Source organism: Curcuma longa, chromosome 11, assembly GCF_044706935.1.
Source record: "Curcuma longa cultivar G26 ecotype Majalengka, Jawa Barat chromosome 11, ITB_CL_G26_1.1, whole genome shotgun sequence".
NCBI lineage: Eukaryota > Viridiplantae > Streptophyta > Magnoliopsida > Zingiberales > Zingiberaceae > Curcuma > Curcuma longa.
The window spans coordinates 20,386,783-20,403,146 of NC_133871.1; the positions used below are offsets into that span (position 1 = coordinate 20,386,783).

A 16,364-nucleotide genomic window follows, 5' to 3' on the forward strand; every position below is an offset into this window, starting at 1 on the left:
AGTTTTTTTTTTAAGAAAATCAAATTGTGTTCAAACTGGCTTCGATGAACATGATCTGGAGCTTGGATTCGCACAAATATCTGATCATCACCGGACCGAGTGGACGTGGACGTGTACGTGAACTTGGACCGAACCCAGCCGAGCGACTGTGCGTGACAGCAACAGATGGACCACGCCCTCGTGCGCGGTTGGGGCAAAGGAGGGGGGCCCGCCCGCTCATTAATCCCAACTCCGTGTCCATGCTCCACACTGTTCATCCACCTGTTCCTACTCCTGTTCCTGTTCAATCATCCAATTAATAGAATAAAGTAAATGCATCGCGAGCTCGATATTAAAAATTAGATATTAAACGGGAGTAAAATTTCAAGTTATGAGATTCCGGCTTGCTTGAATATGCTGCTGTAATATACACCATTCTTCCACACTACTTGGCATCAAATTGAATTGACCTTCAATGTCAGAATTAATTGGTGGGAAGTGAGACGTATAAATCTCGAGCCAAGCAACTCAGATTCTATTGGTTCAATAAATTTAAATAACTCGACAAATTAAATGAATAGATTTAAATAAATATTCATAAATCATAATTCTTATTTCAGCGTTTTGTATTTGCGTTGGAGGGTGGAGGGAGTCCGGGCCGAGGGTTGACCCCGTCCGGTTCGCAACAGAATAAAAGGAAGATTGATTGATTACTTGTGGTTCGAAATTGAACCAATGAAACTCCAACGGGAGCGCCAAGGGAACCTCCACGGCGGAAGGGGATGGTACGGAGCGGCGCCGGAGATGGAGTCCGAGAAGAAAAAGGCGGCGATGGCGGAGGACAGCGACGTGGACGAGCTACTGGCGGCGTTGGGGTACAAAGTCCGCTCGTCGAACATGGCCGACATCGCGCAGAAGCTGGAGCAGGCGGAGATGGCCATGGGGAGCAGCGCCGTCGCCAACGATGATGCCCTTTTTTTTCAACTGGCGGCGGATACCGTCCACTACAACCCCTCGGACATTTCCACCTGGGTCGATAACATCCTCTCGGAGCTCAACGGGCCTCCTCCTGTCTCGTCGCCGCCTCTCAACGCCCCGGCTCCGCTCGAACAGCAGAAACGCCATCCCGAGGCTCTCCCCTCCGATGCGGAGCAATCCTCCATCACAACCGTCGAGCTTCCTCTGTCTACCCGCCGCCCGGCTCAAGTCTACGACCTCGAGCCACTCCCAGCTGTCAACGTCACGCGTGCTCGAGGACGATTCGCCTACAGTTCGGATCCCCAGATGGACGTCGTCGATCCGTCGCCGAGAGATTCGAAGAGGATCAAGTTCTGCAGTTCGCCCCCTTCGTCGTCGTCGTCGACCAACGATGCGGCGACTTCAACCGCGTCCAATCTGCCAGCGGTGGTAGTTGACACGCAGGAGGCTGGGATCTGCCTCGTCCACGCGCTGTTGGCCTGCGCAGAGGCGGTGGAACAGGGAAACCTCCAGGCAGCGGACACCCTGGTGAAGCAAATCACGGTGCTGGCCGCTTCCCAGGGCGGCGCGATGCGCAAGGTCGCCGCTTATTTCGCGGAGGCCCTCGCCCGCCGCATATACAGGCCGCCTCCCCTGGGAGGAGCTGTCGGATGCCCCTCTTTCGATTCCGTTGCCTTCGACGACATGCTGCACGCGCACTTCTACGAGAGCTGCCCCTACCTCAAGTTCGCGCACTTCACCGCCAACCAGGTAATCCTCGAGGCCTTCGCCGGGTTCCGCCGGGTGCACGTCATCGATTTCGGGATGCGTCAGGGCCTGCAGTGGCCCGCCCTTCTACAGGCACTTGCTCTTCGCCCCGGCGGACCGCCTTCGTTCCGCCTCACAGGGATCGGGCCGCCGCAGCCCGACAACTCAGACGCCCTGCAAGAGGTAGGATGGAAACTTGCGCAGTTCGCTGAAACTATCCGTGTGGACTTCCGCTACCGCGGTTTCGTGGCTTCTAGCCTCGCGGATCTGGAACCTTCTATGTTACTCGGCAAAAACTCCGACGACTGCGGCGGAGCGGAGAACGAGCCAGAGGTAGTGGCGGTGAACTCGGTGCTCGAACTACATCGGCTGCTGGCGCGGCCGGGAGCACTGGAGAAGGTGCTGGGGACGATTAGGGCGGTTCGGCCTCGCATCGTGACAGTGGTGGAGCAGGAAGCGAACCACAACGGCGGGACGTTTCGCGAGCGGTTCACGGAGGCGCTCCGCTACTACTCGACCATGTTCGACTCGCTGGAGGGCGGGGGGAAGAGTGGAGGAGGGCGGGATCAGGTGATGTCAGAGCTTTATCTCGGCCGGCAGATCTGTAACGTGGTGGCGTGCGAAGGGGCGGAGCGGAGGGAGCGGCATGAGGCGGTGGAGCAGTGGCGTGAGAGGTTGACGGGGGCAGGCTTCGAGTCCGTCCCCATCGGCTCCAACGCGTTCAAGCAGGCTAGCATGCTCCTCGCCCTCTTCGCCGGCGGAGATGGCTACCGGGTGGAAGAGAAGGACGGCTCCCTCACCCTCGGCTGGCACACCCGCCCACTGATCGCCGCCTCTGCCTGGCGCGTCGCCGCCGCCGCCGCCGATCCTCGCTCCTCTCGCTGATCATTTTCAAGCTGCCCTCCGTATCAGCCGTCCGATTTGCATCGCACGGCCCCAAGCATCGTTCGGCGTGGGGTCCGCAGTGACTCGGAAACGGTAACTTAGACCGCAGGATCAGCCCAGGCTTGGCTCTCCCTCACGCCAGTGGTGGGGCCTCTTTTCCCCTCCCGTCCTTTTTTTATCTTTTCGTCAAATGTTAAATCGGTCATGAACCACTGGCGCTCTACTTTAATGATGTATCGATCTACGAAGCTGCACCTACCCAATTAATCATTTCTACTTTTACTATATTTGGATCGACATGATCAGCCGTACGTTGCAACTTCAAAACTAAATGCTTTACGTCAAAAACACTCGAACAGAATCCTTTTTCTTTGATAAGGATTTTCTCTTTAGGAAAAACAAAAAAACTTTAACGTTTACACTATCAATCGAAGGCAGTAATATTTTACAATTTTACTATAGATAATCATCAAAGATCTGGTAAAAAATGGATGATACCAGGAAGGAGGAGGACACTGGAACCGTCCCGATCACAGGCATGGCAGTGGAATCCGGTAGCATCTGGTTGTCCGGAAAGTGACGACGGTGGGGCCCTGAAGGGGAACTAACATAATAGGGGCCACGCCCACTACCAGTTGGGGATCAAATGCGACCCACAAAGTTAGTACGCTTACCAATGCACCAATTCCATACTTACCCCCATCCGTACCACAATTTTCAAAATGGAATTATTAATTGAAAAAAATAACAAAGAAAGATAGTAAATTATTAAGGCAGTACGACAAAATGCTCGAAATAAAAGATAAAAGGAGAAAAAAAACTCTTGGACTGTCGTAGCAGAAAACAAATAGGTGAATGGTTGTCTGCATGTTTATAGCCGCTCGTTGAAATATAGTGATCGTATAGTTACCTTGTTAATGGCGATGGATATAACTTTATTTTGGTTATACCACCAAGTTTCTAGTTCGAAGAGCTGTCAGCGTTGGGCACGTGAATGATCCAGCAGATTCCAGTTGCCCTTCGTTTTTGCCCTGAAGAGAGAGGACGGTGCTCAGCGCAAAGCACGACAAGCTCAAGCTAGCATTGTCCTAGTCATTGTTTACCACGCACTCGAGCCATTGTCTGCATCAGGCTTATGCCGTTTAAAGACAATTATACCTCATAATCAAAAGATACCGTACGTGTATCCAACACACACAGCCGTGGTTGCCATGTCGGGCAAAGTCTTCGCATGAGCATCACCTCGAGAAGTCCACCCTTGCACCAACTTGCTAGCTGCTCTCATGTGTTCTGCGCATCGCAGTGCTTATTGAATTCAGGAAATGGCTCAACAGGAGTTGCAGCAATCTAAATTAATTTCCTCACGCAGAGATTCACCTTTTTCACTGGTACGGTTCTTGCTCACCCCAGCTTTATCTGAATCCCACCACATTTTGCTATTGGAATATGTATGTCTGTTGGGAGATAATCACCTGCACCACCTCAGCAGGTTCAATGAGAAAGCATCCAGCACAAAAATGATCTCATTTACTCCGTCAAATCAGTCCTCCGCCCAGGCGACCACTTGATGATTTAAATGCTGAATTAGCATGGCAAATGCCTTTCGGTTAGAGTTCATTTTTATATGATCAAGTGCACATGAACGCTTACGCAAGAATACCAAACCTCAAAGGCATCATATTTGAATTTCAGCAGGAACAGCGAAATGCATTCCACCTATTGGAGTTGTAAATGGCCGGCACAATCCCATTGGTGAGGACACAAATTGTTTATCTGAGATAAGGGACACGAACTTCTGCCTTACCTGTGGAAGCGACCATCTTCAATAGTAAACAGTGAATATCTTCGGGAAGCCAAGTGAAGCAGGAGCACTGATTTTCTAACCCAGAGGCCCAGTAGACCATTGGAGAAACTCGAAACCGAATCAATTTCCACACTGTTTTTCCTGCCTGCCATCTCGCATTAAATACCAGAGGCATCGCATCGCTGCTGTGCCAAGTTATCCACCAAACAGGGTATATATGAATGGACACAGTCTTACTCCCGCAGTGAGAAAGTGGCAATCTCCAACCCTGATAATAGTTCAGGCTACGCATGAAAAAATCCTTATGAAGCAAAACAGAAAACCATCAGTTTGTAGCATTCAGTATCAGTGACTTCTCAGAAATCACACACATTCTTAGTTGCTCGTAACAATCTTGGATCGATCATATTGTCATGAACAGATGGCTACACTTTAAATTGTAAACTGTAATTGTGTGCCGTAGGTGCAAATGAACTCGTTCTATTCTTCTCCAATTCAACTCTCTTCACCTCGTCTTGAAACCAACTCCGCTCCAGAAACTGGCTGTAAACCTTTTCAAAATGGCCGTAAACCCTAGCCAGTGATGGGTTTAGGAGGCAATACTTTTTGCAACGCTGACCGGCGACTTTCTGAGGTAAAGATCACCATTCTGACTTCTTATTTTCCTTATTTCACGATTGACCCAATTTGGTAGTCCGTTCTTTAATTTCATCTGATGTAAGTTTTTGTTGGGATGTAGATATGGTAATAATGTTTGGCACTTTGATAAACCTGCAAAGTCAAATTGCTTTAAAGAGGACATGAATGAATTCCTTAGAGGAGTAAATCACTGATGGTCTCACATTAGATCCATCCTCGCCATCGCACTTGCAAAAATTTACAATTTCACACGAATATTCACCAACCTAGTTTGAAAATCTTCTTCATCCTTTAGGCCATATTTTCTGCAAGAGCAGAAAAAATAAAGTAGGAAAAATTATAGCAAAAAATAAAGGGAAGAAAAATACTTGAGAATAGGACTGCAAACGCTTTAAACTGAGTCTAATTTTGGTGGATAACTATTTGTGGTTTGTTACATGGATATTAAGATGATATTGAGTAAAGGCTCAAACAAGTTATGTCAGCACATCACCTGCATTTGCACAAGAAGTTCTGTCTTGATTCTCCTAGAAGCTTCACTTTCATTGCCTTCTCCACGTTGTCCACACAAAGAATCGATTTCATCAATGAAGATTATGGAAGGTGTATTTTCACGAGCCATTTGGAAAAGGTTGGAAACCAACTTTTCACTTTCACCCATCCACTTTGATACTAGGTCAGATGAAGATATACTGTAACAGTTTCACTAAATTCAGAACATCACTAGTATTGTTTGTAGACTTGTTTGCTTCAATGAACTGTTGAGCATCACTCATAAAGAAATAGAGAGAGTAGGTACATAAACCAGAAATTATAGTTGCAGCATTGACATTTTATACAAACAGTTCTCTAGAAGAAGTAAAATAAGGGATCTTCCTGACCGAGTAGCTAAAAGCCCTACAACTACAACTAGTTTAAGCCCTATGAGGCTCTGACAAAATTTTAACAAACATACCTCTAAACAATAGTTTGTATGAAAATTATTCTACCAACAATAAGGGAGTAAATTAATCAACTTCCACTTTTTGCTAAAACCATTAATCAAACAGTTAAAATGAACCAAAACGAAAGGTTTAGCTTCTGTTTTAACATATTTAGGTAATATAGGTATGTGAACTATGGGTGATCCTATATGGTTGACCAATAAGAATCTTTGTTCATCATCATCATCAAACAGTGTTCAACATAACTATTTGGGATTAGCAACATTGATCTTATCCATTATCTATCAGAAAACCCTATGCCGAATTTGCTTTATTCAGTTAGTTGTTACAAGGACAAACTCATACCGTCAAAATTAATGGAATCAGACAACACAAGAAAGGATAAACAACAAAAGTTGTATTATATTAGAAAAATGAATCAACAGGACAACCATGGCAAGTTGTGATAGTCAGAACAAAAGTAGCTCCTTTTTAGCAAAAGTAACTCCATGAGCCACTTTCCACATCCCTGAGGCATGGAGCAATGTTAGCAATGCAAGAAGCCCCTATTTCCGAGGAAGGAAGGGAAAACACAAAAATATAGGGGAAAAAAAAGGGAGATGACTTTTTCTTTTTTTATGAGAGAAACTGAGGGATGGTAAAACATTGGGAAGATTAAGCCCCAATCTTTTCCTAAAATTAGGAAAACAGTAAACTTCTCCTCCCATGAATTTACCTATTTACTCTTCCTCCTTCCTCACACTTCCCGCATTGGATCCACTCTCATGGTGCTAGCGTTGCTGGAACAATAGGTGAGTTTTCCAACAGGTGAGTTCCTCCCATGCAAACCTGTTGTTGCTCTTGCACAGAGTAGCCTGCAGTTGTTCTGATGGCAGAGCAGTCTGCTTGTTTGCTGCCACAGTGGACAGTTTGCCAGCTACCACGAAGAGGCTGGAAAGAAGATTAGGAAGAAGATAAAATAGTCTTTTGATGATTTTCGACTTTGTTTCTTACCTTGTTTACCATCTTCTCAAGCAAACAAAATTTTGAGACTTTTATTTAATCTTCTCTTGATATTTATCTTCCTTTAACTTTCTTTCTTCTCTTGTAAACAAGCCCCTAGGTAGACCTAGGCCAGGACACCAAATGTTCTAATACACCTCAAAATGAAATCAGACACCTGTTTTTTTTACTATATAAAGATAGATGAGCTTATTTATAATACATCTCAAAATGAAATCAGAAACCTGTTTTTTTACTATATAAAGATAGATGAGCTTATTTATAAGTTCTTGAGAGATCTGGAACACTAACCTATCATGCTAGATAGCATAATTTACCAACAAACCAGGTGTACATCAAATAGAAAATGGGGAACAAAATCGCACTACATAGTGTCAAAAAATGAAATAAACAATGAGAAACAAATAAACACATTTTTCAAAGTGGAAAACAAATATCCTTAGTGGGACCTCTAGTGTACTTAAACTGATTAATCCAAAAGGTTCAGAGTATAGAATAGATTTGCAATAAGAGATAGCATTCTAAAACAATTTTTAAAGAATGGGCAAAAAGGGTGCAATGTACAAGGAAAATAAAGAAAATAAGGAACAAATGCAACAAAAATCTTAGATCGCATGAATATATTAAGCAATAAAAGCTATAAAAGATTTCTAGTCGATGCATTCACCAATTCAATTGAACAGTTTTTTGAATAGAGAGTTAACCTAAAGAAGGTTGACTCAGCCTCTGTAGCAACAGCCTTAGCCAAATATGACTTTCCAGTTCCAGGTGGACAGTATAAAAGAAATGCCCTCCATGGCCTTCGCTTTCCTACAGGTTTCAAAAGGTAATTACTGATTGAATAGATGTTTTCCAATTAAACAAGCTAGACGACCAACTTAGAACAGACTACCAATTAAAATAAGTCTCAAAACAACATCAATCTATATGCAAATAAGAAAGTACCTGTGCAACCCAATAACTAGTATCATGGTAAATAAAGCATTATTGAATGTTAATACAACACCTCTAACAGTTCGGTATATTTTTCATGATATCTACACAAATTATACCCAGTCTACAGAAGTCATCCATAAATTAGTCTGATGGATCGTGTTCAACATTGGAACCTTAGAAGCCTATTGAATGCCAACCTTCTAGGTTTATGTCATGACTAACAAGGTATTTGGTACAATTACATTGGTAAAGATACATAAATAATGTCTATCCTTCCAGCCTTACCTATTTCAGTATCTACACTTACAAAATTCCAAAATGGGTGACAATTACCTTCTAGGCCATCTGGATTGTTTCTCACCATTGGACTTTGTGTAGAGCGATAACCTAGCTAAAACAAAAGCCCTCTCACTTTCAAATGTGGAAAATGTGTGGTGGGAAGAAATACAAAATTCTAGGAGATTCATCTGTAAAGTGTCTTTCTTTTACCCCCTTCTTTTTACCTGCCTCTTAAGTCATAAACCAGGTGAGGCAACTTTTTCCTCATCTCATCTCTCTAATCGAAATAATTTCACATCATCTACTCTTCAATTCTATCAACCAGATCCATTAAGAATCAGCTACGTAATTCATCCTATTCTAAACTCATTATTGGGACGAGGAGTAACACAGGAAGCCACACGAATTCATTTTAATTCTCAATTCACAGGACTATCTCAAAATGATCACTTGTGCTTCAATAGACTATTTGTGTTTCAATATCTGTATGTGAAATCCTTAATGCAACTAGACAGCACTGTTTTAATGCTGGATTAATGAAGAGCTAGATAAAGTGAGCGGAAGGAAAAATATTTCGAAGTTTCTCCTGCATAATAATCCACAAATTCACATTCAAGATAGTTATGGGGCCACTAGTCATGAAAAAACAGTAAAATAAGGTTCAATCATGGTTTGTGGAAGAAGCAAACCCGTGAAAATTTGAGGGAACTTGACGGGTAAGATCACGGCTTCCTGCAAGGCCTGCTTAGCAGTCTCGAGGCCCGCCACATCGTTCCGCTTCACGTTGGGCTTCTCCGTGATTATTGCAGAGGTAAGCCCCGCCCTTAGCTTCGCTCGATCAGGATCCTCGCCACCACCTTCGCCATCCTTGTGCTTGGCCTTGGGCCTCGTGGCCACGGCGGCGTCCCCGTTGGCTGCGGGACCTGAGCCGCCGCCGTCATCAAACACGGCGCGGATCTCCTCGGCGCCGCGCAGGTATTCCGTGAACTTCTGGGCGATGGCCTCCTTGATCTTGGGGCTCTTCTGCGGAAGCACTCGAGGGCGTTCATGTAGAGGGGAAGGCCTTGACGTAGTTCCCGGCATTATCCTCCTGCACCGCCTGTTTCACGTCCTCGATCGCCTGCTCCTTGAAATTGCTATACATCAGAATCGAAACCCCAACCCAAAACAGGCGAGAAAGAGGAATTCAAACAACCTCAGAATTGGACAGCAGTCCTAGATCAATTCCATCGATCGCCAATAACGAGAAAACAATCCGAGATGGGAACCCGGCACAAATTTCAGATCTGCAGGGACGAATTCGAGGGGTTACGATCGATGTTGAGATTGGACGATCAGCTGAGCCAATCGCGAACGAGTGGACACCGAGATCATGAAGACGGGGCGAAATAGCAAAATAGGATAAGACCTCCCAGTCGGGGCTTAAACTCATGCCCGCGTCTTCAAATTCGTGGGTGGATTGTGGAGGGTGCAATAGTCATTTCACGAACATATGAACCCTAATTCCGAATGGATCTTTATATAAATATATATACTCGGGCTCTTTTCTCCGTTCCCCTGTGCCTGCCGCCGCTTCTTCCTCCTCCCGATTGCCTCCGTCTCCGTCGATCATAATGAAGTACAATCCTAGAGTGTCGAGCTCCCGCCGGAAGTGCCGGAAGGCGCATTTCACGGCTCCATCGAGCGTCCGGCGGGTGCTTATGAGCGCGCCGCTGTCCACCGATCTGAGGAACAAGTACAGCGTGCGGTCGGTCCCGGTGCGCAAGGACGACGAGGTGCAGGTGGTGCGCGGCACTTACAAGGGACGGGAGGGAAAGGTCGTGCAGGTTTACCGTCGGAAGTGGGTCATCCACGTCGAGCGCATCACCAGGGAGAAGGTTAACGGTTCCACCGTCAACGTAGGCATCAACCCTTCCAAGGTAGTCATCACCAAACTCAAGCTCGACAAGGACCGCAAGGCTCTACTTGATCGCAAGGCTCGTGGTCGTGCTGCTGACAAGGCCAAGGGCAAATTCACGGCGGATGAGGTTGCTGCTGGAGGAGCTGCTTCTCTTCAGGAGATCGACTGATCTCATATATCTCGATCGGTCTTCCCTTGTACGTTATGCATTTAGATTTCTTGATATCTAAAAAGACTAGAATGTTTTCTGGATTTGAGGTATTAAAAGCTCTAAACTTGTCATTGCTAAGATTTTGTCGGAGTCCAAATCTGTTGAATTGCTGCAATTGTTCTTCTTCTTCAAGTCCATTGCGTTCATCTTGGCGTTTCGATCGCCGATTCTCTGTCATCTGAAGCCCCAGTTCAAGGGTTTGTTTGACGAGCGGCCTAGAAAAAGTAGGGCTGCCAATTTTGACCAAGCAAAACCTTTTTCCATGCTTTTTTTTTTTTTGTAACTTTTGTCTGCATCACTAGCAAACTTTTGGGTTTGCTAGAAAACAAATTGTCTGCGTTATTCATCAACTTTTTATAATAATTTTACGATCTAAAGTGGTTTAAAAAACGAAACACCTAACTCAACCGATAGCATTCATACAGCGGCCGGGACAAATAAAGCATTTATTTATTTATTAGGTGAGTGAGGCCTGTGAGAAGTGGCCACGCAACGTTTCTTTAATTGAAACTTTGCTTCAACTGGAGGGGCATAAGTTTAATTCACCCACCTCATCGTGCTGAGTGTGATAGGAGCTAGTGCTCGGCAAAGCTTCGAAGATAAGCCAATTTATTAATTAACGCGTTAGGTATTTATTAAATGGCACTACTCAACGCACACATACCCCATTTCATCATTCAATTTTTAAAATCTCTTTAAAAATTGCTCTGATGATTTGTAAATTAATTTAGAACATGCATTTCATTCAAATTTCATGCAACTCGGATGCTTGAGTTTTCTGTCAGCTAAATTCACGAGTTTAACCCGATTTATAAGAATCAAACTATCTAAATTTAGACTAAGGTCTGATAAACAGGTGAAAAAACATATAAAGGGATGCAATTCAAAACCAAAAATGATAAGGATCGAGACATGAATACACAAGACGACATGCAAATTGGAAATGTATACGAACAAGAGGCCATTCATATATCGGATAACTTTATTCTAATACATTAACATATAGCATATGCGCTAGATCATAAAGGTCCCATGACCCAAGAATGAATCCTGAAACCATAATAGAGTGCATAGACAAGCAACGTGCATCCGCCTCAATCCTATCACAATAGACAATATACAAAGAACAATGCCAACGAGCCAAACATAAGACTGCATATCGAATTAGGATTTATAAGTAACGAGACTGGCGAATAATGTTGGAAGGCCTACTCACCTTTTGTAATTGAAAAAGAAAGATCTTTTTCCCCCTCCATTGAGTAGTGACAGTGATCGTGGATTCATGGTGATTTTGATGGGTTCGAATCTAGTCCTTCATGAATCACAGCTGCGGAGCTGGGTGTCTGATACTGCCGGGACAACGCTGGTTGGGAGGCCGCCAGAGAGTGGTACAGCTGAGGATGGCCAGTGGCAGCGGGCATTTCGTAGCTATAATTAGCCATTGTTGCAGGGGACTGAGATAAGTGAGGATGCTGCACGACATGATACCCTGCTCCTGCATAAGGGTGGGATTGATTGCCTGCAACATGGACAAATTGGGGTTGCAGTGCAGAAGGTGCAGATGCAGGGCCAATTGCTGCTGTTCCATATGCAGTCGCTGGAATTCCAGGCCTTGTTGGAACTCCTTGAACAGGCGCTGATGGCTTTCCTAGAGATGGTAAAGTATTTGGATCTGTTAAATTGGGCTGAACTGCTGCCAAATTGTAAGGTGTAGTATGATGAACAGGCACGTAGAACACCGGAAGCTGGGGATCAAGTGAATGGACTTGTGGTGCTTGCTGCATTGAGTGACTGGCAATAGAGTAGTAGGAGGGCATCGAGAGAACGGTTCCGGTTGCTGTTTGATGCATGTAATGAGTATTCGCCGGCATAAATTGTGGATGCTGTTGATGAATGTGGATATGGGGCTGTTGCTGCTGTAGTTGCTCTGGTTGCATTGAAGGCCTTTCATAAGCTGGTAATTCCGAGACTGGCGGTGATACATAATAGCTAGCGTCAGAAGGTATCTTAGGTTCTGAGTTTGGATTTGAGTTCATGACCCTGGAGATAGGAATCAAAGTAAGATTTCACAAAATTTTGGTCAATTCACTACTGATCACACATTAGTCAACAAGAAAGCTGATACCTTGATGCTGGACCACGAGTGAAGTCATTGTTTTGGGTGGGCGTTGGAGCTGCGACAGCTTCCTGAAGCCTCCTTGATCAGACCTATCGTCGTCCGAGAATTCTCTATTCGGGTTTTCAGTTGGGGAGATCACGGGAGATGAAGCAGAGACGACCGGCAGAGGGATGGATGGAAGCTGGCGAGGAGGAGCAGCATGGTCTGCATCTTTGAAAACCTCTTCGGCCCTTTGCTTGGAGGCGGAGACGGGTGATTGATTCATGCGGGAGAAGTGATCCTCCTGGTGCTCAGTGGCCCGATCGATGGAAGGAACGGGGATGGGTGGAAGATTGGAGAGGGGAGCAGATGAGGTAGATCCGAAGGAAGAAGCCTTATCGAGCATTGGTGAACCGGGGACAGATTGGACTTCTTGGCCATGGCGTCCGAGCCGGCCGGAGGAGTCGGGACGAGGGAGGATGGGGCGTTCTGGTTCCAGTTGTCTACCGCCCCCGCGCGAATGGATGGAGGAATCCTCGTCAAGGCCAAGAAGGCAGTTGATTGAGGCGGAGTCAGTGGAACCTCGAGGGTTTTCCTCCATGCCCATGCTGTTAATCGCGCTATTGAGAGCATCAACGAACCAAGTCTCCGACTTGGACTCGTCGATCAGTGACCCAATGGCAGAAGAAGGCGCCGAATCCAACTTTGAGGGGAAGAGAAACAGACGAAGGCGGGCGGAGCGCCTCGAGCCGCTGCCGCTTCCAGAAGAGGCCGGAGCGGCGGTGATGCGATCAAGCTCGTCGATCATGTTCTCGAGGTCCTCGTCAGTGGAGACGGAGATGAGGGAATCAAGATCCTCGTTGGGGAGCTGGTACTTGAGGGTGAAGGGGGTGCCGCCGAGGAGGTCGCGTGAGAGCTTGGCGGAAAGGTCAGCGAGGGTGGCGTGACGGTCGATGACGACCATGCGCGTCTCGCCGCCTAGGTAACAGAGGGACTTGTCGGTGGGGCGGGGGAGGATGCGCCCGCCGTAGCTGCACATGACGCGGATGCGCGACGAGGCCGAGGCGGTGGACGACAAGGGCTCGTCCCACGAGTCGCCGCCACGGGATCGAGGCGACGAGTCGACGGAATCTGGGTATCCAGGTGCGGAGGCACCGGCCGACGCCGATTCCATGATCGGAGAAGGGCAAAGGAGGCAAGGGAGAAATCTCGCCGGCTTCGAAGCTATCGAATTGGGGGTAGGTATGGATGGTTTGCAGAAAGGACCAGAGAAAAAGGGTTTTTTCCACGCGATTTTTCATTTCCAGTTCTTTTTTAATTCTGATTTTATTTTTAGAGGATATTTCGTTTTCCACCCTTTCAAAATCAAGTTTTATCCTTCCTAGTTTATGCAAATACTAATTTCGTATATACTGCACATACAATAATAAATTTTAAAAAAATTATGTGTTAATGGCAAGAAAAAAAATGAGATAAGAAAATATTTATGTATTAGAAAATATATATTTTATCTTTAATTCGACATGTTATATTTTCATGTAGTGTATATTCCATATATTAGCCTAGATTGAGAAGAAAAGTGCCCCCTCATTGCCCTTTTTGTCTAAAGGTGCTCTTTTTTTGGAATTTTTTTTTAAAAGTTTTAATATATTTATTATCTCACAAACATCTTTATTGTAAGTTATTAAAATAGTTATTATAATATAAAATAAAAATACTCTAGTTTAATTATAATTATTATATAAAAAACAATGTTAATTAAGTTAGAGTAATTTTAATTAAATTTAAATAATTTTGACTGAATAAACAATATTTTAATATTTTTAGGATGAAAAATATATGATTTCATTTTTAAACAAATTATATTCTCTTCGTGAAAATAATAATGAGAGGTCCCTTTTGATTTTTACCTAAAATATTTTATTTTTCTTTTGTAAGGTATGGGAGAAATATAATACTTTATAAATTATAAGGAGAAACAAAAAAAACCCATAAACTATTTGAAATGATAAAATATGACTAGAGATTACTTATATTGTTTTTTGGATTATCCTAGATCATGACACCGGCTAGATAGAAGATTATTGGCCTTTTATAAATAAGGATGAGAGACTGCTGATGTGATATCCGATTGAATAACAATTTTGGAAGTTCATTTTCAGAATATAAATTCAGATGAGATCGTCAGTCAAACGAAGAAAAGTCGTCTTTAGATTAAATCCAATAAAATTAATTCAAAATAAAATATCTAAATCCTAATAGTAAGTAAACGTAGATTTAAATAATTTCAAAATTCTACAATGAATCTCACCTTAACCTTGCACCTCTTTGATTTCTTATGGTTCATCTCAATAGAAGACCTACTCTAGCTGGTGATTTAATTGAAAGATAATGCATAGGAGGAGGGGATAATAATGAAGAAAAAAATCTTGGAAGAGAAGAGGCTTGAGATTTTAAAAAAAAAACATGAAAAGCGAGAGTTGCAACTTTTTTTAGTTCCTTTTAAAGGTGTGAAGGCAACAAATTGTTATCATGCACAAACCAATATAAAACAATAATAAAGGATTAGGAAGAATGAGTATTGCATACTAGACAATTATGTGAAGACCAATGATATTCTTTTGTAGTTAGTATTTGAAAGAAACTATTAATTTTATTTTTAAACATGTTCTTGAAAATTGTCAACCATAATGAGAAACATGTTGTAAGAGAATTATAAGAAATAATTTTAGAAACTTTTATGAGACCTAGATTTGTATTTAGAGGTAATTAAAACTTTTTATTATGTTTTTAGAAAACTGAAAAATACATGAAGAACAAAATAGAGCCTAAAGCATATTGAACAGAAGTAAAAAGGAGTTCTTTGTTTTAATTATTATTAGAAGGTGTTCATTTTTAAAAATAATTAAAAGTGTATTTTTATTTTTTAATTTTAAATATCGTTATAGTCATAATTGATTTGATCAAAATTACTCAAATTTAATAAAAAAAAATAATTTTAACTTAACTAAAATTATTTTAATATTATTATAGTAACTATGATCATAACTATTATAATTATACATTTACAACTATAATATGACATAATTGCATATTATAGAGCAAGGTGGTTGTTATATGTTATATACCAGGTGCAACCATAACAACTCTAACCACATTAAAATAAAGTATTTTTAAAATAAAAAAATATAATAAGGGTGTTTTTTTAATATATTTTTTAAAAATGGGACATTGTATGGTAGTGCCTTCTGAGGGACATTAGAGGTGCTTTATATTATGATGATGCTTTGACTGTTTGACACAATATAAAAGATATGAAAACGAATTTTGCTTCTCAATGATAGACATTTTGATACTCAACCTATAGCTAAGGTAGTAGCTAGGTCCTTATCTAATATTGGAATAGTCAAACATGAGATATTATTTAATAGTTGGGCTTCAATCACTCAAACAATTCTCTCAAATTGTGCCACTCTAATTTGTTCGCATAGATAAAAATTGCAGAATAATTGAGCTTCTAATAAATTAGACGACTAAATTGATACTTACAAAATTAATTATCTTCCTTAGCAAGGAAGATGTTCTTGGCAACCACTTGCACTTCCTCCCAACCTTGAAATGATTGAGCCAAGGCAACGCAATCTTCTGGCACCAACCATGCATGATCTGATGATGAAAGTAATGTTAATTATTTTATTTATAAACCACCAGGAATCTTTCTTGACTTCAAAGCTCCAGCCTTCACTGATCTTATCTCTACACTCTCCTACGCAAACCTAATTCAAGCATTACTATATTCATTGTTAGCTTGCACTCTTCAACTTCACCCTTAATTTCCTTCAAGCAAAGGCGGCTTGCTTCGAAAGTCTGCTTAATCTACTACCCGTGATCGATATTATTGTATATATATATATATATATATATTCAAAAATCATCGATCTGTCAAAGCAAGTGATCTTGAT

General features: G+C 42.9%; 2 protein-coding genes and 2 pseudogenes across 2 annotated transcripts; 2 read left to right on the forward strand and 2 right to left on the reverse strand.

Annotated features, from left to right (window-relative positions):
- Nucleotides 1-621: 621 nt before the first annotated feature.
- On the forward strand, nucleotides 622-2,874 carry LOC141838112 (DELLA protein SLR1-like). The gene has a single exon (XM_074725514.1). The coding sequence runs from the start codon at nucleotides 715-717 to the stop codon at nucleotides 2,587-2,589; it is 1,875 nt and encodes a 624-aa protein (XP_074581615.1). The 5' UTR covers nucleotides 622-714; the 3' UTR covers nucleotides 2,590-2,874.
- A 346-nt stretch (nucleotides 2,875-3,220) lies between these two features.
- On the reverse strand, nucleotides 3,221-9,674 carry LOC141838113 (protein SUPPRESSOR OF K(+) TRANSPORT GROWTH DEFECT 1-like; annotated as a pseudogene).
- Nucleotides 9,675-9,763: 89 nt separating this feature from the next.
- On the forward strand, nucleotides 9,764-10,350 carry LOC141841412 (large ribosomal subunit protein uL24z-like). Its single transcript, XM_074729585.1, has one exon. The coding sequence runs from the start codon at nucleotides 9,807-9,809 to the stop codon at nucleotides 10,260-10,262; it is 456 nt and encodes a 151-aa protein (XP_074585686.1). The 5' UTR covers nucleotides 9,764-9,806; the 3' UTR covers nucleotides 10,263-10,350.
- An 898-nt stretch (nucleotides 10,351-11,248) lies between these two features.
- Nucleotides 11,249-13,650, reverse strand: LOC141840407 (uncharacterized; annotated as a pseudogene).
- Nucleotides 13,651-16,364: the final 2,714 nt, after the last annotated feature.

Bases quoted from the DNA above. Each gene is read 5' to 3' on its own strand.
- LOC141838112 (XM_074725514.1), top strand. From the start codon at position 715: ATGAAACTCCAACGGGAGCGCCAAGGGAACCTCCACGGCGGAAGGGGA.
- LOC141841412 (XM_074729585.1), top strand. From the start codon at position 9,807: ATGAAGTACAATCCTAGAGTGTCGAGCTCCCGCCGGAAGTGCCGGAAG.